This window comes from Ovis aries, chromosome 8 (assembly GCF_016772045.2).
Source record: "Ovis aries strain OAR_USU_Benz2616 breed Rambouillet chromosome 8, ARS-UI_Ramb_v3.0, whole genome shotgun sequence".
NCBI lineage: Eukaryota > Metazoa > Chordata > Mammalia > Artiodactyla > Bovidae > Ovis > Ovis aries.
In genome coordinates this window covers 81,575,894-81,599,547 of record NC_056061.1, presented here as the reverse complement: position 1 = coordinate 81,599,547, position 23,654 = coordinate 81,575,894, and the positions used below count along the sequence as shown (strand labels likewise).

Here is a 23,654-nt window from a genome sequence, read left to right as displayed (position 1 = left end):
GACGCCTTTGAAGAAAGAGGGAATGTTGCTTTTTCCCTCTGTGGCAGTAAGCTCAATAAATGAACGATAAGCTCATGAGAAAGCACACAGCTATGAGCGCAGGTCTCCCCCTCTCTTGAGCAGGACTTCTGTGCAGGACTAACCCCGCTTCCTCTGAGGTACCGTTGATCCCCCAGGGACCAGATCCTGTGTGGGATGACTCCCAGCTCCCACCCTTGGGACTCAGGCCTGAGGACGGGTACCAACATGACCGGGTGGCCAAGGGCATCCTCAGGATACAGCCTCCACCGAGGGGAGGATGAGACGGGGAGACCTGGGGCTCCGGAGAGGTCTGCGGGACCTGGAGGAAGGCCGGGACCCAGCCCCTCCTGGTGTCCTGTTACTAAAGCCCTTGAACGCCCAAGGTCATTTGTGAGGGAGCACCGTGGGGGGAGCACCGTGAGGGAGCATCGTGAGGGAGCACTATCAAGGAGCTGGAGCCCTGGGCTGACCAGAGGCCTGGGGGCCTCGGACCCCAAGCCTGGTCCTGGAGGGTGAGCGTGTGTGACGTGGAGGCCAAGACTCCTGAGCACAAGGAGTCGGCTCTGCTGACCAGCTCATCACCCAGAAATCCGGGGGGGCCCCTTGCCCCCCGAGACGGGTGTAGGCTTGACACCAGCAAGGACCGAGGGCCCTGGGGGCTGAGGGGGAGGCACCTAGAAATAGAAATGGCCATTTCTATTACCTTTGCATATTTAGAAGTACGGTGTGGACACACACACTGCACCAATGTCAGGGCCCTGGTTTTGACACTGAATATAGTTAGCTAAGACGTCGCCTCTGGAGAAGCCAATGACGGGGACACCTGCGGACCTCTGTGTGTTATTTGCGTAACTCCCTGTGAGTCTGTAGTTATTTAAAAATAAAACGTCACTTAAAAAGGTACGGGATACAGTGTTTTCATAATGAAAACCTGGCCATGTCAGATCACAGAAGGAAGCTCCCCCAAATTCCAAAAGGGAAACGTAAGAGCTGGGACATAATTTTCCACCCCAGGCTGCTGGAGTAGAACTTCTGGTTTCCCATTCCCTGTGCAGGGCTGGGAAAGACCTAGGAAACATTGGCAGAGAGCCCCGACTTGGCCTCCACCCCCAGGCCTGACCTGCAAAGGACACCGTGATTAGTAAAATGGGTTATTTCCGTAAGGGCCTCTCATGGAGGTGGCGGCAGCAGTTAGAGAAGGCCTGTAAGCAACACACACCGACACACTTACAGACACACACCCACACACTCACACACAACACTGCCTAGCAACCTCCATGGAGCTCCCTTCCTATTTCTTGTGACCCCTGCACCCCACCCACCCATCCCAGTGTCGGGTGGGCAGAACAAGCCCACTATAGGACTTCCTTAGTGGGCTTGTGGTTAAGACTCTGCCTGCCAATGCAGGGGACATGAGTTCGATCCCCGGTCCGGGCAGATCCCACGTGACGAGGGACAGCTAAGCCCGAGCGTCACAACTACTGAAGCACGAGTGCCCCGGAGCTTGCATTCCAAGACGAGAAGGCGCTGCAAGCAGAAGCCCGCAACTGGAGAGCAGCCCCCACTCGCCACAACTGGAGAAAAGCCTGGGCAGCAACGGAGACCCAGCACAGCCAGAAACAGATAAACGGAATAAGCAAATGTCCACGGACGGCCCCTGGAAGCCAGCTAAGCACGACACTCAGGACACGGCGGACTTTTGTTGCTGCGTTCTTTCCAGTGTAACGTCAGCCCTCTCGTCTATGGCTCAGAGAGCCTCCAGCCAAACAAAATTAAAATACAGAAACAGAAAACATAAAGTTTCCTCTTTACTCCTTTGTGTGGGACTGAAGCCTTTTAATAGTTTCCAACAAAACCCATCTCAAATCCAATAAACTATGGAAAAAAATACTTGAACATACAAAAAGATTCAGAAATCTACAATAAGGGATCTTACATGAACAAGTATTTTCCTGTGAAAATTGATTCCTTGATTTTCTCCAAGAAAGAAGAAAACTTTATATTCTCAAAGAGACCAGGGAGGAAATTGCACCGATGAAAAGAGAACCATCTCAAATGTTTAAAATCTTGTTTCTAGAAGTAAAACACTAATTACGCATTGTTTCTTAGGTCTGCAGAAGCAGTGAACTGTGTATTGGATGTTGCAGAAAGCCAGCTTCCCTGGTGGCTCAGATGGCAAAGAATCTGCCTGCAATGCAGGAGACCTGGGTTCGATCCCTGGGTCAGGAAGAGCCCCTGGAGAAGGGAATGGCAACACACTTCTGTATTCTTGCCTGGAGAATTCCATGGACAAAGGAGGCTGAGCAGCAAGTCCACGGGATCCCAAGCAGTTGGACATGACTGAGTGACTAACACTGCACTGCAAACTAATTACCTGGAGAAATTCTCTGATTCTTTAGAAGATGTAGGTGTGAAAAGAGTAAATAACAAAAAAGATAAAAAGAGGAAGATCACAGAGTATCTGTTGGGGGAGATTTGCATAACAGGGCTTCCAAAAGGAAACAAAGGAGCAGAGAAGAAGAAACAACAGAAGAAAAATGCTCAGATATAGAAATCATTAGAGACCATTAGGAAAGGGAAGAAGGGGGGAGGGTTGAGTAAAGGAGTCCCGCTCCCCCCCCCACCCCGAAAAAAACCAACATCCACAGGTGAGGGAGGAAAAGGAAGAATCCTGATCACGATCACACAGCCACCAGAGCTGAGGGCCTGTTCCAAGAAAACGGATAACCTGAATGTTTTACAAAATCAAACAGAAATGAAGATACATATTCTAATGAGGAATGTAAAGAGCAGTTTCTTATAAAGATATTATAAGGAAAATAAAGAACAAAATAACCCAGAGGGAAGGAGGGACTGAGATTTACGACGGAGCATTCAACACAGGAGCGGCTCAGAGCCAGGCGGAGCAGCAAGGGGAGGTGGGCCTGGCGGTGTCCACGCGGTCAGAGAAGGGCAGGGGCAGCGGGGTCCTAGGCCACAGTGGGGAGGAGGTCACGCGGGGGAGGAGGTCAGACCCGGGAGGAGGCAGGGGGCGGGGTGGGGGGGTGGAAGGAGAGGAGGTCAGACGGGGGAGGAGGCCACGAGGGGGAGGAGGTCAGACCCGGGAGGAGGTCGCCCTGGGAAGGGGGAGCCTCTCGCGGGCCGGGAGCAGACGGAGGGGAGAGAGAAGGGCGGCCCGAGCGGGCGGGAGGCGCGCGGCCGACCGAGGCCCCGGGGTCGCCAGGCCGCGCTCCAGCGCCCTCCCGCGGTGGCGAGCGGGAAGCGGGGCCGGGGGCCTCGGCGCTCACCTGGGGCCGTCCCGGAGGCTTCGCAGGGCCGCCGGGAGGCGCCGCGGCCCGGGGCGGGGGCTGGAGAGGGCCGAGCCGGGCCGGCAGGGAGCGCGGCACCTCCCCTCGCGCCTCGGATCCCGGCCGCGGCCGGGGCCGCCCGAGGTGCCTGTGGACCCCGCGGCCCGGGCGCTAGCGGCGCAGGGTCCCCGGTGCGCCGGCTTCCAGGGCCGTCCTCCGCCTCGAGACCGACGCCGGGCCGGCAGGGTCGGGTTTCTCCGCCTCCGGGCCGCCGGCCTCCACCCTGCGGGGCAGGCGGGCCTCCCTGCTCCGGGACGCGGACGCCGGGGCGGCTGGAGGACACGGCTTATCGGCCAGTTCGTCTCCTTGGTCCCACCGTTTTCGAGGAGCGAGTAGATTTACCGTTGCCTGCTCGGAAGAGGCGGAGAAGGCGATGGCACCCCACTCCAGTAATCTTGCCTGGAAAATCCCATGGACGGAGGAGCCTGGTAGGCTGCAGTCCATGGGGTCGCACAGAGTCGGACACGACTGAGCGACTTCACTTTCACTTTTCACTTTCATGCATTGGAGAAGGCAATGGCACCCCACTCCAGTGTTCTTGCCTGGAGAATGCCAGGGACGGGGGAGCCCGGTGGGAGGCCTTCTATGGGGTCGCACAGAGTCGGACACGACTGAAGCGACTTAGCAGCAGCAGCAGCTCGGAAGAAGCAGGGCTGCGGGTCAAGCAGGACTCCCCGCCTCGCCGACTGCCGAAAGCTGCGCCTCTCGAAGCTTCCGAGGAGCTCCTAAAGGGGGGGCCCGACCCGGCCCTGGGGGCTCTCTTGGGGGTTCTGGAGTGGGGCCCGCACCGCCCTTGGCTCGCACGGCGCTCCTCCCCGTGTCCTCCGCCTCGGGGTCCTGCTCCGCCCGAGTTCTCCTCCTCCGCTGCCCTCCAGCTTCTCTCCCCCGCAGCTTCTCCTCCCCTCAGCTCCTCCTCTCCCCCACCAGCTTCTCCTCTCCCCACCTACTTCTCTCCCCCGCCAGCTTCTCCTCTCCTCCACCAGCTTCTCCTCCTCCCCGCCCCCAACTTCTCCTCTCCCCAACCAGCTTCTCCTCTCCCCGACCAGCTTCTCTCCCCCACCAGCTTCTCCTCTCCTCGCAGCCAGCTTCTCCTCCCCCCAGCTTCTCCTCTTTCTCCCCAGCTTCTCCTCTTCCCATAAGCTTCTCCTTTCTCTCCCAGCTTCCCCTCTCCCCCGCACAGCTTATCTCCTCCCCGCCAGCTTCCCTTCTTCCTCCCAGCTTCCCCCTCCCACCCCCAGCTTCTCCTCTCCTCCCCCCAGCTTCTGCTCTTCCCATAAGCTTCTCCTCTCCCCCCACAGCTCCCCTCTCCCACCCCCCAGCTTCCCCTCTCCCCTCCCAGCTTCTCCTACACCCCTCCCCCCAGCTTCCCCTCTCCCCACTGCCAGCTTCTGCTCTTCCCATAAGCTTCTCTCCCTCGTGCCACCTTCCCCTCTCCCCCCACCAGCTTCTCCTCTCCCCCCACCAGCTTCCCCTCTCCTACCCCCCCATCTTCTGCTCTTCCTCCCCAGCTTCTCCGTTCAGTGCTCTCCTTCTGAGTCCAGAGCCCGGCCCTCATGTGTTCCCAGTCAGCACACTCCCCCGGGATCCACCCAACCCCCACTATGCACGTGACACCCAGATCTGCATCCCAGCCTCTATGTAGGCGCTGGATTCCGTGTGCGGCTACCCCGGGCCATTCCATAAGCACCACAAGGTCAAGAAGCCCCTGCATTCATTTCCTGTAGCTGCTCTCAGCATTGCTCGCTGGAATACTGCAAAACTGCTAAGTTGAGCTCTAATTTCACCAAGTCCTTCATACCCAGCTTTCTCAGGGGGATGCAGGGCTCTAGAGGTCCTGTACTCACCTCTCTAGTCTCATCCTTGGCACCCCCACCCCCTCCTCCTTCACATCTCTTCAAAACCTGCCACTGAACCAGTTTGGATTTCTTTTAGGTCCCAGAATACCTGGGCATCTTTCCTAACTTTATGATACGTCGAGCCATTTACTTGGGACAGAACACTTTCTCCTTTTCCAACTCAGGCAGCCTCCTACAGGAAGCCTTCTCAGGTTGATCCCACCAAGAAAGCTGAGTTCTTCCCCTGTATCCTCTGCTTACGGATGCAACACACATCACGCTGAATGGTTCTTACTTGCTGACTTGTGGCTCCCTTTAGGCATGTGATGGGATGAGAAAGTGCCATGATTAATAAATGCCTATTTCATGCAAGGGGCTTCCCTGGTGGCTCGTGGTTAAGAATCTGCCTGCCAATGCAGGAGACGTGGGTTTGATCCACGGGTTGAGAAGATGCCCTGGAGTAGGAAATGGCCACCCACTCCAGTATTCTTGCCTGGGAAATCCCATGGACAGAGGGGCCTGGTGGGCTGCAATCCACAGGGGCGCACAGGGTGGGACGTGAGTGAGCAACTAAACGACAGCAGCAGTGTATGCAAGATGGCAGGTTCAGGCTCTGCCTCTGTGTCCCGCTGAAGGGATCGGCAGGCACAGAAGCAGGCGAACCCGGACTGGGTGGTGGGAACGCACAAGGAACACTGCTCCTGAGAAGACCCTGCCGGGCCAAGGCCTACGTGACTGGCTGCTCCCTGGTGGCAGGTACTGGGGCTGGGTCATGCCCACCTCCGGGCCCTTGCAGGGTGGAAGGGTCAAAAGCCCTCTGTCCTGGAGGTGAAGAGGGCTAGAGGGCATTGGGGGCTCGTTGGCAGGCGAGCTGGGAAGGCAGGCCTCTCCCGGGGACGGTGGGAGCCACCAAAGCCCCCTTTCCTGCGTGGAGAGCAGTTCTCACCTCCATGAAGGCAGGCAGGAGGGAGGCTTTGAGGAGAGTGTTCTCCAAAAACCTTTCAGTTCCCTGAGTGTGAGAACTGAAACACGATTTCCAGGCGCTGAGGAATCGCACCATTTAACATCGGCCCTTACAGACGATTCTGGGTGGTAGATGCCGGTTTGTATGGGGATGTGATTGCCCGGCACTTTTGAGCCCACAAACTAATACAAATTTAATTTCTGAAAACAAGGTCCACCAAGATGAAATTCCACTAATTAGCAAAACCCTTCTTTTTCCAGATGCATTCCAATCTATTACCCATGGAAGCAGGCGTTAGACATAAATGTGGGAAGAGGGGATTGCATGTCAAGAGTTGGCTGAGAGAGGCCATCACTCCAGGCTCCTCTCTGGAACTGAAACTCATCTCGATAAATCACCATGGCTCTTCGCCATCAGGAGTCTTCTCCCTTCAGATCTTATGGCCAAGAGAAGTACGGGCCATATGTTCACACCATTTGGTGAAAAATACACTGAACCAACAAAACAAGCATTGCACTTATGGGGAAATTTTTTATCAAGCTTCAAGTGTATTCATCCTAAATATGCAGAAGATGTCATGTCATTTTTCCTCCCCATGGGAACAAATAACTGCTCATATTAAACCAGCATTTTAAAAGCAATGATCTAAATATAAACAACTGGTGTCCTCCTCACATGTCCCTTTTTATCCCTCTCTTGGGTGACTGAAAAGTGAAACTGGAAAGAAAAAATATTACGGAATTAAAACCCTCAATGTTATTTGGCTGGGGCACCAAAAAAGTCGTTAATTGGTGGAAAACTCCAATAGCCCCCAAGTCAACCTAAGACTTGCCAATTCCTTCTGGACAGGCCCATTCCCTAGATGATTTCAATTTAAAGGCTAACTGGGGTTTAGTTAATCCTAATTTCTCATCATCTATGAAAGCCCCTGGGTCCAACAATACTTTTTTTAAGAAAATTTACTTTCTGTTCCAAGTCTTAGGGTGTATTTGAAAGCCTGACTTGGGCATCTGGAGCATCTTGTGTCCAGTAGGAATATAATAAGGATTTTCTCACAGGTGTTCACACAACCCTTGGATGTAGAAGGGAGACCCCAGGCAGGTGTGGGTGGCTGAGACCTGTAACTTGGACTGCTTATAGCACTGAGTGGGTGATAATTTTATTTGTATCTCAACACAAAACATGCAGATGAAGCTCTTGAGGACTGTGAAGACAACAGTGAAGTGAGGCTTTTGGAAGGACCTGTTGTACAAGGACAGAGCATTGTCCAGACTTTCCTGATTTTGATTTAGTTTGGACTGTGTTCCCTTCAACAGAGGCACAGATGCTAAGTGAGCATATGACATTATGTCTTGTCCTGAGACTTTGCAAGACACTCCCACCTTGCCCCCTCTCCCTCCTTCAGTCTGTGGCTAATATCCTTCATGGCTTCGGTTTTAAAAGTCCCCTTCTCCTCTAGATTTTGCATGAAGCTGAAGACATTTCTAAGACATACACATTCTTGGAAAGGGGTGGTCTCAGTTTGTTTCCAACTACTTTACGTGTCAGCCTGTGATTCTGTTTTTGGAGAACGGATGTTATAATGTTCTACACTAAGGCTTCTATAAAGAACAACTAATAGCTGTGAAATTCTTTCAAGTGTAAAAAACATCCAAATGTGAAGTGATCACTACTTACCAGGAAGCAGTGTTATACCCGCTGCTGGTTCTGGCCTAGAGGAATTGCTTTCGTTTGGGCAAGGATATCTTCAAGGGACTGAATCCAAGTTTAGGTTCCGTGAGTCTTTTGGAAAATCTAGTTTGTCCAATGTACAGATCCAGGCCCAGCTAAATACCAAATTTCCGCAGAAGATCAAAGCGCAGGCTTTATTTATTTACCTGAACTTAAGCTTACACGGAAATGAAGAATATCCTGAATTCAACTTCTATAACCCACAGAAGTATGGCCCATTTCCAGCTAAGTGTGAAGACTGCAGTCCCTTTTCTCTAGGGAAGCTCTCTGCTGTGTGCATCAGATAAAAGGGATAGCAAAGAAAACTCTGATCAGCCCCTTGTGGTATTTGACCCCTGAAATGTTGTAAGCCCCTTCCCCCCACCACCCCGCCCAGGACAGGACAGCACAAGTTTACTGCATGACTGCACTGTGCTCCAGAGATATACACGTCTCCCCCAAGGCCTACAGAATGAAAGGCGAGGACTCCTACCACCTCTGCAAGTCCAACAGCTAAAAAGAACACTCAGTAGAGAAGTTATGCCCTCACCCTTGGCACTCAACAGCCAATCAATGGACTGAGTCTTTATGGCTTTTACAAGAAATCCCCAAACAATAAAAGCCATACAAACTATGTGACTATGAAAATGGGAAGATGCTCTCTTAGACCAGATTTTTGAATTACGTTAAGTACACTTTAGGGCACTCACCAAAGGGAAAGTGTATGCAATTAATACACAGTGATCACTTAGGTTATAAGACCTTTATACAGTTATCTAATTTAATCCTCACCAATCCTTGGGTAGGTGTTACACTGAATTACAGGTGACGAATTGAGATTCAAAGAATTTAAGCAGCTCATTCACTGAAGGTTGTAGAGAGAGCAAGAGAAGATTCCGTGATATCTCCTTCAAGGACATCTCAATTTCAGTGGAAGAAGTAAGAATACACTGAGGATAAGCAAGGCACATGGCTGTTTAGAAGTCAGGCACAATCCTCAGCTAATGCCATTATTTCCCCAAGCTTTGGCAGCGTGTTTATATGGATTTTAAAAAAACTTCCAAGGTTGATTAAGTCAGGAAATGCTTGGGATAAACAGGTTTCTTTTTTTGTAGGATTTCTCAGACTTTTTAAAGTGATACTGTGGATTATAGATGCCCAAGAGGAGAATATGTAAGGAGTGGGTTTTGTTTTGAGATCACTTCTGTTCCTTAGAATATACTTTAGAAAAAGCTGGGGTAAAACTTTTAAGTCCTTGAAATCAGATTCAGGAAGAGGAATCTTGTACTTTGGGACACATTAGATGGCCTTCCCCTAACTCCCCCTCGGGGTTTCATATATTTAAACCCCGAAGTAAATTAACTTGACTTTGGCATTTGAGGGGATTACATGACTTGGATCATCATAAAACAAAAGGACTGCAAATCCATGGATAGAAGCATGAAACTGGAGATGGGCATGGGTACATGTGGCGGTCTGTGGGACTTGAGAACAAAAAGCCCTAAATAAGGTCTCCTTGTATAGCTTCAGTCAATTCCTGAACTTCCAAGGGCTGATCGCTTAAGCTGGGATCACTGGGTGCCAGGCTATGATTCTGGGTTTTCCCCCTGCACTTGGGAACACACAAGCACCCTCGTGTGCAAAGGAGTGGGAAGGGCACTGGGTGCCTTAGTCACACTGCAGAGCTGGAAGGGGCCGCAGACCAGCTGCCCAGTACATGTTGTAGATTCACAAACATGTGGGTCAGGCCACATGGTGACGTGGCTGTTTTTTCAGTCCAGATTCCTTCTTACCAGACTCTGATTTCCACAGCTAGAGCCTCACTTCATTTCTTAGTCAACAAAATATACATACTCAGTGTTCTCAATGCATAAACACTGGATTTGGAAGATGAGTTTATTTCTATAATTATCTGACAAGAATGACCAGAACATAACTGAATCAGGGTCTTTGCTCATGAATGACCCTTCAGCACCTGAACAGAGCTTGGCACACAGCAAGTGCTCAATGCATTTCTGCTAAATTAATGAATAGTGTGACACCTTAGCAGGTTATTTACTATCCCCCAAAATATGTCTTGGCAGTTTTAAAAGCTTGTTTGACTCTGAGGGTCTCTGAGGGAGGTGATGGGGGTGGTGGAGCGCAGACTGATCAGACAGCTACGCTCGGCGGCCCAGGTAAGAAAGTGAAACAAAACTCAGCGAGAAGAAAATGGACTATTTTGATTGGTCACTTTGGCTCTTTTATAATACTTTGCTTCCTTGCAGGTGAACAGATAATGGGAATTTGTACATGGTGTTTGATAAAAAATGAAGTATTTCCAACAGTTGGTAAATGAATGATTTCAGGGCAAAAGCCATCTTCTTTTCGTAAAAGAGGTAGTTAATAGCTTACATTCTGCATTATCAAACTGTTCATAACCCCTTTAAAAAATCATTCTCTATTATAATTTTTTTAAAAAAACCACCTAACTAGTTTTTGAATAGGCCACATTCACCAACAAAAACTGATTCTATATCATTCTTGATCTTAAATAAAACATTTGAATAATTATTTCTGCACACATGCCACCCAGTAATATTCTCTGTGACATTCAAAAATTCAAATACCAACACATTCAACTTTATAGCACCATTCCAAAATACTAAACTTTCTTTGCACCTTTATTTTAATCTTTTTTTTTTTTTTTTTACACATTTAAAGTATGGGCATCCTGTAAATTTCTGAAAAGCCTCATAGGAAAAAAAAAACAACTAATTTTTAGGACAAAGCAATAACTCAGTTTGTAGGCAAGATGATGTCAGGCAGGCTTTAAGTTCTTCATGGGCTTCTGCAGTCTTCATTCTGGGGTGAGAATGTAGAAAGGATGCTAAAATCTTCCTGGATTATTCTAGAGATTACATCACGTATCGGTATGTAAAATCTTGTTGCTCAGTGGTCAGACTCTAGATATTGATTACAACTCAAACCATGACAACAACAGTCTCTTGTAATATTTCACTCTTTTGATTGACAAACTTCAAAGTTTGTATACACTTTTTATTCATACTCTGTAAGAGAGGAATCAGAATAATATTGAATTCCCTCTTACAAATCTCCAAATTTGAAGCTTGGAGCACTAGAATCTGTTCTTAGCAAGCAGATAAATTTAAAGTAGAATTATAAATGGGTTTTAAATTCAACATAAATTTGGCTGCATTATTATATAAGAAGACTGACTAATGTGGGAGTTGACAGATGATGGGAATGCTTGCAGGAAAAAAACCTTTTCTTATGACACGAGAGTCCCATTCCACCCTCTCATTGTAACCAAGCGCTCTCATCTAACTCTTCCATGTATTACTGTGAGTAATGTGCACCCAGACAACAGGTCTGGCGAATAAACTTGGAAGTTTTGAGTCTGCTGAGATTGGCAGGGTGGTGTGAAGAGGTAGAGTCAGAAAGGTGTCCGCTAATGGTTTACCTCTGCAGCAGTTTCAAAGAAATCGATTGTTACACAAGAACAGTCAATGACCCAGGAAGAAGTTAACTTTAAACTAGAAGTGACTAGTAATCAAAAGCTACTGTGCACCAGGATAGGAAGGAATATGAGAATATTAATATGCCCTGAAATAGAAATAATCACTTTGCACTATGTACACCACATACAATATAACATATTCTTTTTAACATTGCACAATATAAATATTATACAAGGTGGAGTAAACTAAATGCAAAATAACTTTGAGGCACACAGGAAAAACACAGAATAGATTGAACTCTGATCGAAATTAGGATGGGGTTAGAAAAAGGCAGGGTGTTACACTGTCAGGCCAGTGATCCCACCTCATGGGCTGGCAGCCACCGCCCCCAGACACGGAAAATTCTCAGACCGCCATATTGTCAGAGTTGACTGCTTCAAACAAAGGCCAGTTATTGAAATCCTTTGAGAAAATCAAACTCTTGCTCCCCACTCTAAAGTAGGTAACCCTTAAAGGTCCCTCCCGACCTCAGGGTTTCATAACGAGGGGCTATGTTAGTACAGGGTTGTTTCCCCCCTTTTTCTTGTTACTTGGTTACTATGAAACCATTTTAAGGAAACTAGAACAGTATTCAAGAACACCCATCACAGTGCTTAACAAGATTTAATGTACATTTATTCTTAACATGTGGAACATATAAAGATTTTATACTGAATAAATGATATTCATTAAGCCAGAGGAAAAGGAGGAATTTACATCAAGTTTTTTTTTTTAAACTACATTATCTTGAAATACAAATGTGGATTCTCGTCACTGAAAAATTTTTGAAGTTGTGTTTCTTCCTTTTAGTTGTATTTTTTTTGTCTGTACTAGTAACCATTGTGTAAATCAATCCATATGCAACCATTTCCACACCTTGATTCATGAAGCAAATTGTGATCAGCTGCTCTCCCGAAATAGAGCATGACTTTATACATACAGAAACTTGTACATTACCCTCTTTTTTTGTTTTTTTTTTTCTTGTTTTTGTTTTTTGTATTTTTTGTTTTTTTTTTTTGGAGATATGGCCCTAATGAAAAAATATATAAAATAAAAATAAAAAATTATTTAAATCTACCATCACTTCGTAGTTACCACATCATGAAAAAGAAACTAAAAACTTTTTACTAAAAAAAAAAAAAAAAAAAAAAAGGAAAAAAAATGAGGGTATGTTTAATGTACAACTTCTATATACATCACAGCCCAAAGGCAGTAAAAAAAATATTTAAAAAATGATTAAAGGAATTGTGAAGAACTGTCATGTGGAAGGTCAAACGACAGACAGCAGACATGGCGGTAGTGGTGAGGAAGCAGTTTCCATTGATCGTTGTCAGGTAGGTTTTCAATCTTAACTTAAAAAACACATTTTGCTCCTAGCCTAATGTAACCATTTTCCTGTGGAGAAACCAGTATCATTTCCTATTTAAACCGCTGACTGACAACATCTTTGTGAGCCCCTATACCTACCTAGAAATTTCTATTGCACAGAGCTCTGGACGATGGGATACAGTTGCAATTTTTTCATTATTTGAAGAATAACACAGCTAGGAAATTGATAAATTTTTGCCTTTTTGTCTCAGTGTGGTAAATTTTTCCCATCTTACAGCATCTTTTGCCGTTAACTTTTTTCTTTAAAGTCAATTTGCTTCCCAAAAAAATGCAATACGACATGGAAAAGAACATTAAAAAGAAAATCTGAAAAACAAAAAGTGACCTTTGAATGCACTAGACAGCAACTTTGGTTAAAAAACAAAACAAAACAAAATAAAAAAGCCCCGAAAGGATGTACTTGTACACACAGACAGCAAATATTAATTTTATAACTGTTCGAATTAATTATCTCTTTAATTCCCAATTGGTAAATAGTGGATGGGGCAGAGGAGCAAAGATTTTCTTTCCTTCGTCCTACGCTGGAGAAACAAGAACAGAACACAGCCAGTATTACACGGGAGCCTCCATAGTCTTCACTCACACAGGCTGCCTTCTCACTGATGTCATAACTGCCCGATCTGAAACAGTACGTCACAGATGACAGACGCCACCAGAGAGTTCAGAACGGCTGATATTGAGATATCCAGCAATCGGCCCTCGTGCAGAAGGAACTCAGAGCGGTTCTCGTCCACTCTGGCCATGGCCAGCAGGGCCTTGGCTGCCCTGCACATCATGTCCACGCTGGGGGGCTCTAGGGGCGGGGGCTGCATGTGCATGAGGTTGTGCTGGCTCTGCTGATACTGGGCCATCGTGACCCCATCCTCTAGGAAGCTTATCAAGTTTCCGATGCTTCCCTTCTGCACAGCTATGGCCCTTGCAGCCAGTGCGTCCCCTTGGGCAAGGTTCGATAAAAGCGCCATAGACATTTCTCGACAGACTGGGTTTTTGCGATCCCCAACGTACCTAACTAACGTGGCATAGAATTTCTCCTGACGACTAAACGGAGGCGTGGCCAAGATCAGGTCCACATTGTTGTCCTGGATGCTGAGTTTACAGAGCGTCTCCAGCACGAGTCTCTGAGGCGACAGGACAGAGTTGGGTCCCACCGTGGGAAAGGGGTCTTGTGCCTCTGCTGATGGGCACACCATCCAGTGCAGCAAGCCATCCAAAATTGGCAAGCAGATGCTTTCTGTGTAAGCGGACAAGTCTAGCTGCCCAGAAATGTTGGCCAAGGTGACCAGCGTGTTGTCCCGTAAGACCTCGAGGCAGTCCCACCACCACTCAGCTTTGCTGCAGGCCACCCCTTTGTCCTCGTCTTCCTCCTTCTCATAGGTCTGCGGCGCTCGTTTTCTCTCGGGATGCTCGTGGTGAAGAAGAATCAGCTTCCCCAGGATCAGCACCAGGCCTGGGTGTTTGGACATTTCCGCGTCATTCCCAGGCACAAAAGACAAGCTCCGGACAATATTGGACACGCAGATGCAGCGCTTGGCCAGCGAGTCCTGCCAGTGTGCGATGGTGCAGAGCGGGGCCTCGTCCCGGCTCCTTGGCTCGTCCTCCAGCAGCCTGATGTTGCGGTGACTTTTGGCTTGATGGATTCCGAAGGGAAACTTGCTGCTTTCGGTCTGGGTACCAGGGTTTGCATCTTCAGGCAGAGCCCCTGGCCGAGCAGACAGGACATCATCAATGGTTGCGATGATGCTTTTCTCTTGGTGCTCGTCAGAATCCCCCTTGCCTTCCTGGTCTTTCTTTCTGCCTGTGGAGCTCAAAGGGGGAGGTGGTCGCCTGCGAGGGGGAATCTCCATCTTGCTCTCGAAGTGAGTCTGGATGTGCTCGGTGGTGTCTCCCCCGCCGAGCTGCCAGTGCAGAAGTCCACTGCTGAACTCCTGAACGCGACCCAGCTTGTCAGAGCGGTCGACGACAAACAGGTTGTTCTTTTTGACTATCTTGATTGGCAGCCTGTCAAATTTACTGGCTTGCCTGGGCTTCTCCTTTGGGTCTGCGGTGGCGTCAGGGGAGGCCACAGCCGTGTTGCTCCTGTCCTCCGTCTCCGCCCTCCCGCTGTCTTCCTCCTCCTCGTCCTCCTCGTCCTCCTCGTCCTCAATACATTCAGCATCTTCTTCCTCTCTCCCAGAATCATCAGTCAAGGACTGGCTGTCATCTCTCTTTGCCTCATTGTGATCAAGTGCTTTTTGGCTGGGGTCTCCCACTTCATATTCCGTAAGAATTCCAAAAATGTCAATCAGGCATTTCCTGAAGTACTCTACTAAAAGCTCGAGAAATCCGGACAACTGGAGAGGGTGAGAAAGAGAAGAGGTACAATGTCATAACCTCTCTGGTGTGACTGAGAGGGTGAAAATCCTACTAGCTAGCCATGCATCTCTATGATTATTTTCACATTTTAATGGTTTTTTTTTTTTTTTTTTTGCTAGGCCAAGAAAAAGAAACCATGTGTTAAGTCAGAACTATCTTCTGAATTTTTCATTAATCAACACTTATTATCTTTCTTACTTGGTGTTTACTTTTTTATACCATTAACACGAAAACTTACTTGTTATTTTCCCATTTCTGATACTATCCCCGGGGGAGTGCTCTGCTGTTCTTTACCTTTGTTTCTGGTTTAGACACAGTACCATTCTTACTAGAAGAGTGGGAACGTGGATTTTATAGACTCATTCACCCAAAGTGAGTCTGTTCTCCTCTTTTATTTATCTGAAACTCTGCTTGCCTAGATTTTTATGGTTATTATTCTTAGGATTTTATGGTTATTTTTGTCTTAGGTGCCACAGGTTATTCTAATTTACATTCTCCATATATTTTGGGGAGAAAATAATTTCAGCAACGTAGTAGCTCATAAACACAGAAAATTAGAAACAAATCAATTTAGTCCCTTAGATAAATGAATGAGAATGTTTCACAGAATGCACTTTTATATTTCAGCTATTCCCAACTTCAGCCAGAAGACAAAAGCAACTCTGAGAACCAGCTCTGTTTCCTTTAAGCGGATGTTTGTATCAAGAGAACCGACATACACCCCTCCCTCAACACCAATGCTGCTGCATTTAGAGATGATGAAGGATAAGTAAGTAAACAAGGATTTCTTAATGATAGGTGTTATGGAAACTGACTATAATTTCATTATCTGGCTGTACGTTTCCCACAAGGTAGTTTGAAACACTCATCAAGAAGTGAGGGGACACCCAAGTACCAGCGAGGTAGAGCTTGCTTCTAGGGTACGAAGGCACAATTTTTAAGTGGAGGTCTGGATGTCACCCTTTCCCATCTCACCCTCAACATAAAGCTTAATTTTTTCCTAGGACAAGGGAAGAGGGAAAATTGCTGAAGCAATGCTAGTTATGAAAAACTGTGCTCAACAGCAGCTCACCCAGCATAAGGAGGGAAATTTATTACTCTAGCAAAGGTAGCATATGTTCTTCTAATGCTTATTTTCTATTAAAATGGACTTCATGCAATGTTTATGACCTTATTAATATACTTGGTATCAACTGAAAAACTGCCTTTCAGGGCTAAAATGAGGAGTTAAAGGAGAGAAGAAAGAGGAAGTGGAAGATTCTGGTCCTAGTTCAACAGAAGGGAGGGAATTAGATGTTTTGGCTTTTTTCAACAAAAGCAGAGTTGTTCATACACAGTAGGGAAAATGACCTTTTCTGATTTTTGTTTCTAAATATTTCTTAAAAAAAAAATCTGTAGTCCAGCTGGCTCTTGGGCCTTTTTCCTAATCTTCAGCTCCTTCTCTCTTCCAGCTATTATGCTAGAAGCTACTTCAAGCTTAGCACAGATCAAAGGAGGGTTTTTAAAGGTAGGAGGCTTTTAAATGACTGCTTCAAAATAAACTAGAGAGGGGCAGAAATGGGAGGGAACACATCAAGAAACAAGTTTAACCATGACTTCATTACTACTGCAGTTGAACGATGGTACACAGGGGTTCATTGAACTGTTTACTTCTCTCTCTATATATATATTTTCTGTAATATAAACACTCTTTATAAATTTTATACTTTTTTAATTAAAAGAAAGATGTTAGGTCCCCCTGAAAAACAGGGTATGGTCTCACTGCAACTTACTGCATGGTGTGTCTCATCCAACACCGACTACAGCTGTAACTTTGTGTTACATTTGGATTAATTCTCACTGGCCTGCTAATGCTCATTATAAACAACAGTTTGATTTTGCCACAACTGTCTATTCCATGCACACACATGTATGTGCACACAAGGTCACTGTTTTCTTATGAGAAATATACATGTGTGTTTATACTAAAGACTGAAATAAATGATTGTTCCAGACAAAATTCTCAGACAACTATACACTGATTGATGTTGGTTTATAGTTATTTGTAATGATAAAAATTTATAGCTGGGAGTCTTAACTGCTTTAGGCATTAGCTTAAGCATTATACACTACTTCATTTTCTTATTCTAATTTGTTTCTCAGTTGGACTGGTGCTGGCTTACCTGGGAGAGATTGAAAGTAGCGACAGTGCTGTCGTCATATAGAAGAATATTAATAGTGTCCAAAGCCCAAGTACTTTCAGCCAAAAGACCTGACTTAAGGGACATCATCACACGCCAGGCCTCTGGAGTAACTAAAAATGGGTGGAAGAATAAGAACATGATTAATATTAACTCTACACATGAAAGAATAGAACATAACAAAAGAATAAGAAAAAGCAGAATGTTAAGTTAAAATATTGATTTAAACAAAGGTTCCAAGGGACAATTAAACATGGTCATTTCACGTGGAGGTTGACAACTGACTAAGAAACTTCTGTGGGTGAAGAGCTTTCTGCTTTGCAGGTTAAACAGAAGTGGGAATGATTCTTTCTGTATTTGTCATCTTTGACTCTATTCACAAATGTGTCAAGGTAGTATCTTCAGAAGGCTGGTGAATATGTAGAATATAAGCAAAATTTAATTCCCAAACAGCATGCTCACTGATAGAAAGCTTTCATTCTTCCATGCCGTTTTCTGTCTGAGCTCTGGACCACAGAGCATGCTGCTGACAAGTGCTAGCATTTTGATGGTTCTGGTTTTTTAGGAGCCTGGCCTGAGATGGAGGCCAAGAGGAACGATGAGAGGAAAAGTTTTTAAGATTTGTCACAAGATGGGGCTGGAGGGGAGGCCTGTCGTGTGTCTGAAATTTCAAGGGAAGCTGTCTCAGGAAACTGGTGGAAGCACATGGTGTGAGCAGCTGGAACTCCCCACAGCATCAGCCAGGCCAGATGCCAACTCCTGTGTGGGAGGGGCCGTGGGTGTCCACTTTTATTTTAATTTCATCTAATTTTCAAATTTTCTAAGAGAGGCACATAATACTTGTGTAATAGAAAGGCAAATTTCATTTTAAAATCAGGAACATAAGTTTCCCTAGGCTGGTATAACATGCACTAAGAATTTTTTTCCAAATTTAAATGCATTTATTTACTTAAATTGGAGAAGGAAATGGCAGATCACTCCAATATTCTTGCCGAAAAATCCCGTGGACAGAGGAGCCTGGTAGGCTATAGCCCATGGGGGTCACAAAGAGTCAGACATGACTGAGTAACACACACACATTTGCTTAAATATCTATACACATACACAAATACATGCTTATTTTTACATATATATTACCATATGTAACACGGTGCCCAGGATCTGTTTCTCTCTTGCCTCCAGCACGTCCTCTATGTAGAACTCCTTACTTCCCCCTACCCCGCCCCTTAATGTCCAATGATTAAAAACATTGGTCATATCTTTAAAATATTTAATTTTCTCATCACTGCAAAGAACTTTGAGTCATGTGATTTTGAGATTTTTGGGAAAAAAGTTTGGATAAAACTGAACTCTATTATTTCCTTAGCTGCGTTAAAAGTATTTCAAAAATAATGCAGAAAAACTGTGTGTATTCCCAGATTTTCCAAATCTCTAATTAGGATTTAGGAGATTCCACCCGGATGAGCGTGTGACAGCAGTGTTCACCTGAGAGAGTTCCTTGGCCCCATCAGCAGTGCTGCAGGGATCACCTAAATTCTATCCACATGTGAAGTTCCATAGAGCACATTATGTCTATATATACAGCATAGTCAGTTTTCTGGTTTTGCTCCAAGGGGAACTCACTGTCTGTATGTCCTTACCAAAGTTACAGAGTGGCTTGCTGTCAAATTTTTTCAGGCCACCCTAGTGTTCCATCAGCCTCACAGCTGTTCTCACATCATGGCAGAGATGATGTGTTTGGTTAAGATAAAATCTTTAAGCCCCAAATACAGTCCACAGTCACTGAGAAGTCCCCGTCTCTCACCTGGGGCTCTGCCCTCTCACACTAGTAAACACTCACATGCAAGAAATCCATTTTAATTCTCCCTCTCCTTAATTCAGAGGAGGGCCTTTCAACTATTGCTCCTGCACAAAAGCACGTCCTGATAGTCTGCAGTCACAGAATTTCATCCCTTTGAGGTTATCCAACTACATCTAACCCAAAATTAAAATTCTAGATGGCAACAGGAAATCATTTCAGGAGCAGAGCCTTGGGAACGCTTACCGATATCTTTTGAGGTAATCTTTCGCCTTTGTTTCAGGACTGGCTGTGAGGCTTCCACGGAGCCAGGAGGGAAAGTGATCTCCCTTCTGATGGGGGGCGGCTGGGGGGGCGGCCCGGTGACCTGGGACGTGGGGACGGTGGGCAGGACCTTCTGCATCTTCATGGAGGGGAGGAAGGGGGACTTGCTGGGAGACATGCGGCTCTCCAGGGAGCGCTGGAAGGAGGCGGGGCTGGGCGCCCTGGAGATGTGGTTTGGCAGTGAGGGTGGCGTCTGGTAGGACGACTGAGGCGGGCGCGTGATGGGCTGCATGGAGGCTGATGAGGACATGTAAGGCTGACGCTGGCTGACGTGGGAAGGCCACTGGCTCTCGTGGTTTATCCTCTGATCAGGGACCATCATGTCATCGGTGCGGTTCATGCCGGGGTAAGGCGGGGCCTGCGTGGGGCCGCCCGGGCCTTGCCTGTTCTGGTAGGGATAAGGCATATCATTGCGGGTCGCCCACATGCTCTGCTGAGGCCCTTCGCTGGAGGATGACTGCATCGGGCCGCCCATCATCTGGGGCGGGATGGCGTGCGGCTGTATCTGCCCTGGGCCCTGTATCCTCTCTCGGTTGTAGGGGTATGGATACTGTCCCTGCAAGGGCCTCCGGTCCGGGCCGGAGTAGGAGCTCCCGTACTGGTTGTACATCTCCTGCTGCTGGCTGCCATACTGCATGTTGTACATGTCTCCCTCGTGGCGTTTGGCTGGAGGCCCGTACATGCCATCCATATGGCGCTTGTAGTTCTGAAAATTCAGAGACAGATCACACTAATGTGCTTTTACAGGTATAATCACGCACTTAAATTAGGCAAAATAGTTATTACCTGGTGGAATGTTCATTTCAAAATGAATATGGGAAGCTCCCACGTCCACGGATAGCAGTTTAGGTGCGATGTTCAGCACTACACAAACCACTGCATGTACTCTGTCTGTTTTCACGTACTTCAAAACTTCCGTGGGGAAAAACCAATCCTCCTCTCCTGGTATTCTCCAGGTGGATTTGGGAGAGCAAGGCGAGGGTGACCACCACACAGGCCGCACGGAATGAGGGCTTGGAGATCACAGGGATGGCTTGTGTAGCTGGCCGGAGACCTCACCACAAGTGACAGAGCGCTCTGAGGGCCAGCCCGAAGGGCTCCGGGACTAAACAGACCCCTTGGGCCTAACTTTACAGAAAAGCCTCCACACAGAGCTTGGCTCCTCACTCTGACCTGTGCCCCTGACACCTGACGTTGGATGAACCCCACTCCAGCCTCCAGCTGGTCTGGGTCTCCTCCAGGAGAACCTCTGAGGACAGGGCTGGTATGGCCTCACTGAGCTCCCCTCCCAGGAGGCCAGGGCTTCCACCACCGGATGGGCTGGGAAGCTCCTGATGAGAGCGCAGGACGGAGGCACGCATATGGCGGAACACTGTTTAAGGTGCTGATTTGATGATACAAGTCTCTATACAAACATGCTCTGGTCAAATTAATGTTTAAAACCCCTTCTATTTTACAAGAGGTCTTAGACCTGAAGAGTTGTTTAGTGACAGCAAATTCCTGTGTCTGACATGCACTCCTCTGTGTTAGCCGTGGTAACCGCAAGGTTAGCTCACACACCTCACGACTGCTGAGCTGCAGCACGTGTCAACAGCACGCACCTACACACCTAGTCTACACAGTCTAAATAATCTTATTCTTAAAAATAGATCAACTTTCACTATTAGAAGATAATATTTTAAGCTGTTCACCCTACATAATCTCTAAAATATATTGACAAATTTCTGTGCTAAAATGTCAACTGATATAACAGTATATAGAACAGACATACGTCTAAAATATACTTGAATTTGGGCTTATTATTTACAAGGATGAATGTCCTTAACTTCCAATAACATATTTTCAAGAGCTACTTCTAACCTGCTGATTTCAAAATCCTAAGAATACTTTTTAGCATAAGAAAATATAACCTGATTGTTACATGTCATTTTGGTTATACTTCCTAAAACTCTTCAGAAGTATGTTGAGTCTGAATTTTAAACAGAAAGCACAGAGATGCATGCTGTTCGCCAACTCACCGTCTGCTGTGGGTACAGGCCCGGCTGGTGTCCTCCATATGACGGCTGTCCTGAGGGAGGGCCTTGGCCCGGGTACTGCTGCCCGTAAGGTTCATGCCTAGAATGAAGCATTCAAAGAAAACTTCACTGACCGTGGACCTCAGGCCAAGGGAGGGAGGAAGAGCCCACTTCTGGACACTCCATGCCGTCTTTCCTCCACGGCCTCCTCCCGACAGGCACTGTGAGCAGCAGCAGCACTTCCCCTCCCAGTGGAAGGAGGGCAGCACCCATTCTGGGAGTGCTGCCAACCCCTGGCCGGTGGGGCGAGGAGTCCCACTGGACGGGCTGGCACCCTTTGCCTTTGAGGAGGGGCCCCGCCCATCCACTGAGGGACCAGGGAGGGCATGACACACCCTGAAGTGAGGCATTAACGAGCGTAAGAAACAACAGAAGAACCTAAGAGTCAAAGCAGTATTTCTAGGAGCACCAGAATATTGACATATAAACGTGGAAAATGTTTCTAACTTCCTCATTGTGAGTATAAAATGTGCAAGTTTTTAAAGGAATCCTTCAAAATTAGTCCAAATGATACTAAGTTGGTATAGACATAACTACTCAAAATTTCAAAGTTCTATGACCCCAAAAGGCTACCAAAAAAAAAAAAAAAAAAAGGATAATAGGGATGTTTTAAATGTACTTCTGTTAAATCTTAAAATGGGAATAAACATACATTTATTTCATATTGAGAAATTATAAGTACCATAAAAATACATGTTTAAAAGAACAACAGAATTGAAACTTCAGAAATTAAGCTGGTGTAGTTAGTATACTGAATTTTGTAAGAAAGAATACTGGTCAAGCAATGAGAATAAGAAAGAAAATAAATGAAAATTTAGAACATCACATGTAAAACAGACAAGGGAAGTTTCTGCTAATGACATTGAAATCTGGAGGCAAGCTTATAGTTAGGAGAAAAAAAGTATAATTGATGTGGATGAAATTTAAGCTGAACAAGTAACACTTTTCAGAAGAGAAAACTTAATGAAGGAAATCCTAATGTTTAGTTGCTCAATCGTGTCCGACTCTTGTGCGACCCCATGGACTGTAGCCCTCCAGGCTCCGCTGTCCATAGAGATTCTCCAGGCAATCTTCCCAACCCAGGGATTGAACTTATGGCATTGGCAGGCAGATTCTTTACGACTGAGCTAGCTACCTGGGAAGCTCAAACCCTAATGTGATAAGGCCAAAATAACTTCTACACCTGGGCCATGCCACATTCCAGAAAGCATCTGAGAAGAAATAGAAAACTATGTATCTTCCCTGGTGGCTCAGATGGTAAAAAGCATCTGCCTACAACGTGGGAGACCTGGGTTCAATCCCTGAGTCAGGAAGATCTCTTGGAGAAGGAAATGGCAACCCATTCCAGTATTCTTGCCTGGAAAATCCCATGGATGGAGGAGCCTGGTAGGCTACAGTCCATGGGGTCGCAAAGAGTCAACACGACTGAGCAACTTCACTTCAGAAAAGTATATTTTCTCAGGTTCCTTTAAGAATATATGTCCGAGGACAACTATTCTCCTTCTGATCTCATCAACCTATCCCTTGCCTCTTCCCCATCCAAAAGCTTTTCCTGGACTCTCAAAAACAAACCAAATCTTAGTAAAAATCCCTGATCTGGTACCTCAGACTTCACACAGCGGTTAAGTGACTAAGGTGGATTTCACAACTAAACCTTCATTAGAAGGTCAGAATGAGAAGTCAAGATCCCCCAGTCACTATTAGAAAGTACAATGTAGCTCTGAGCATGCGATATTGTGTAACTCAAAAACCAGGCTCACAGAGAATGCTAGAAAGAAACCTGATTTGGTAAAACAGTGATTTTTCAAACCAAAATTTTCATTTGTATTAAACCAGGGACACCTGACTGCTTAGCCGGACCTATAAAACCCAGCATGTGGACTGAGAGGGAGCAGTGTGGATCGAGGCCCTGTCAAGTAAATGATGAAAACCATGCCTGTCCCGAGGCCTGCCTCAGAGTCAGAAAAAGAGTTCTACTTTACCTCCACTGGTTTTCTTTAAAAATGAAATACTCAGTTGAAGGCTTGGTTTCTAAGCAAGTCTCCGTTAGGGAGGTGATGAACATGACAAGCAAGGGATAGGTCTTCCATGGTAAGGACCATGGTCAGGGGCCTTCTTCACAAAAGGAAGTCCACCCTAAGCCACTATTCGAGGAACAG

General features: G+C 46.5%; 2 protein-coding genes across 12 annotated transcripts in view; one reads left to right on the top strand and one right to left on the bottom strand.

Annotated features, from left to right (window-relative positions):
• The first annotated feature begins 2,357 nt into the window (after window positions 1-2,357).
• LOC121820209 (collagen alpha-1(I) chain-like) lies at window positions 2,358-14,168 on the top strand. The gene is made up of 3 exons (XM_060419186.1): window positions 2,358-2,365; window positions 2,905-5,959; window positions 6,428-14,168. Exons 1-2 carry the CDS (start codon window positions 2,358-2,360, stop codon window positions 4,505-4,507), a joined length of 1,611 nt encoding a protein of 536 aa, XP_060275169.1. The 3' UTR covers window positions 4,508-5,959; window positions 6,428-14,168.
• Window positions 11,992-23,654, bottom strand: part of ARID1B (AT-rich interaction domain 1B) — a 424,945-nt gene continuing 413,282 nt past the window's right edge. For all 11 annotated transcript variants that reach the window (XM_060419862.1, XM_042253667.2, XM_015097501.4 and 8 more), the window contains 4 exons: window positions 21,439-21,535; window positions 19,343-20,126; window positions 17,281-17,411; window positions 11,992-15,096 (listed from right to left, as the gene is read on the bottom strand). In XM_060419862.1, the coding sequence (XP_060275845.1) occupies window positions 13,372-15,096; window positions 17,281-17,411; window positions 19,343-20,126; window positions 21,439-21,535 (2,737 nt within the window). In that variant the 3' untranslated portion in view covers window positions 11,992-13,371. The remainder of the gene's footprint in view (window positions 15,097-17,280; window positions 17,412-19,342; window positions 20,127-21,438; window positions 21,536-23,654) is intronic.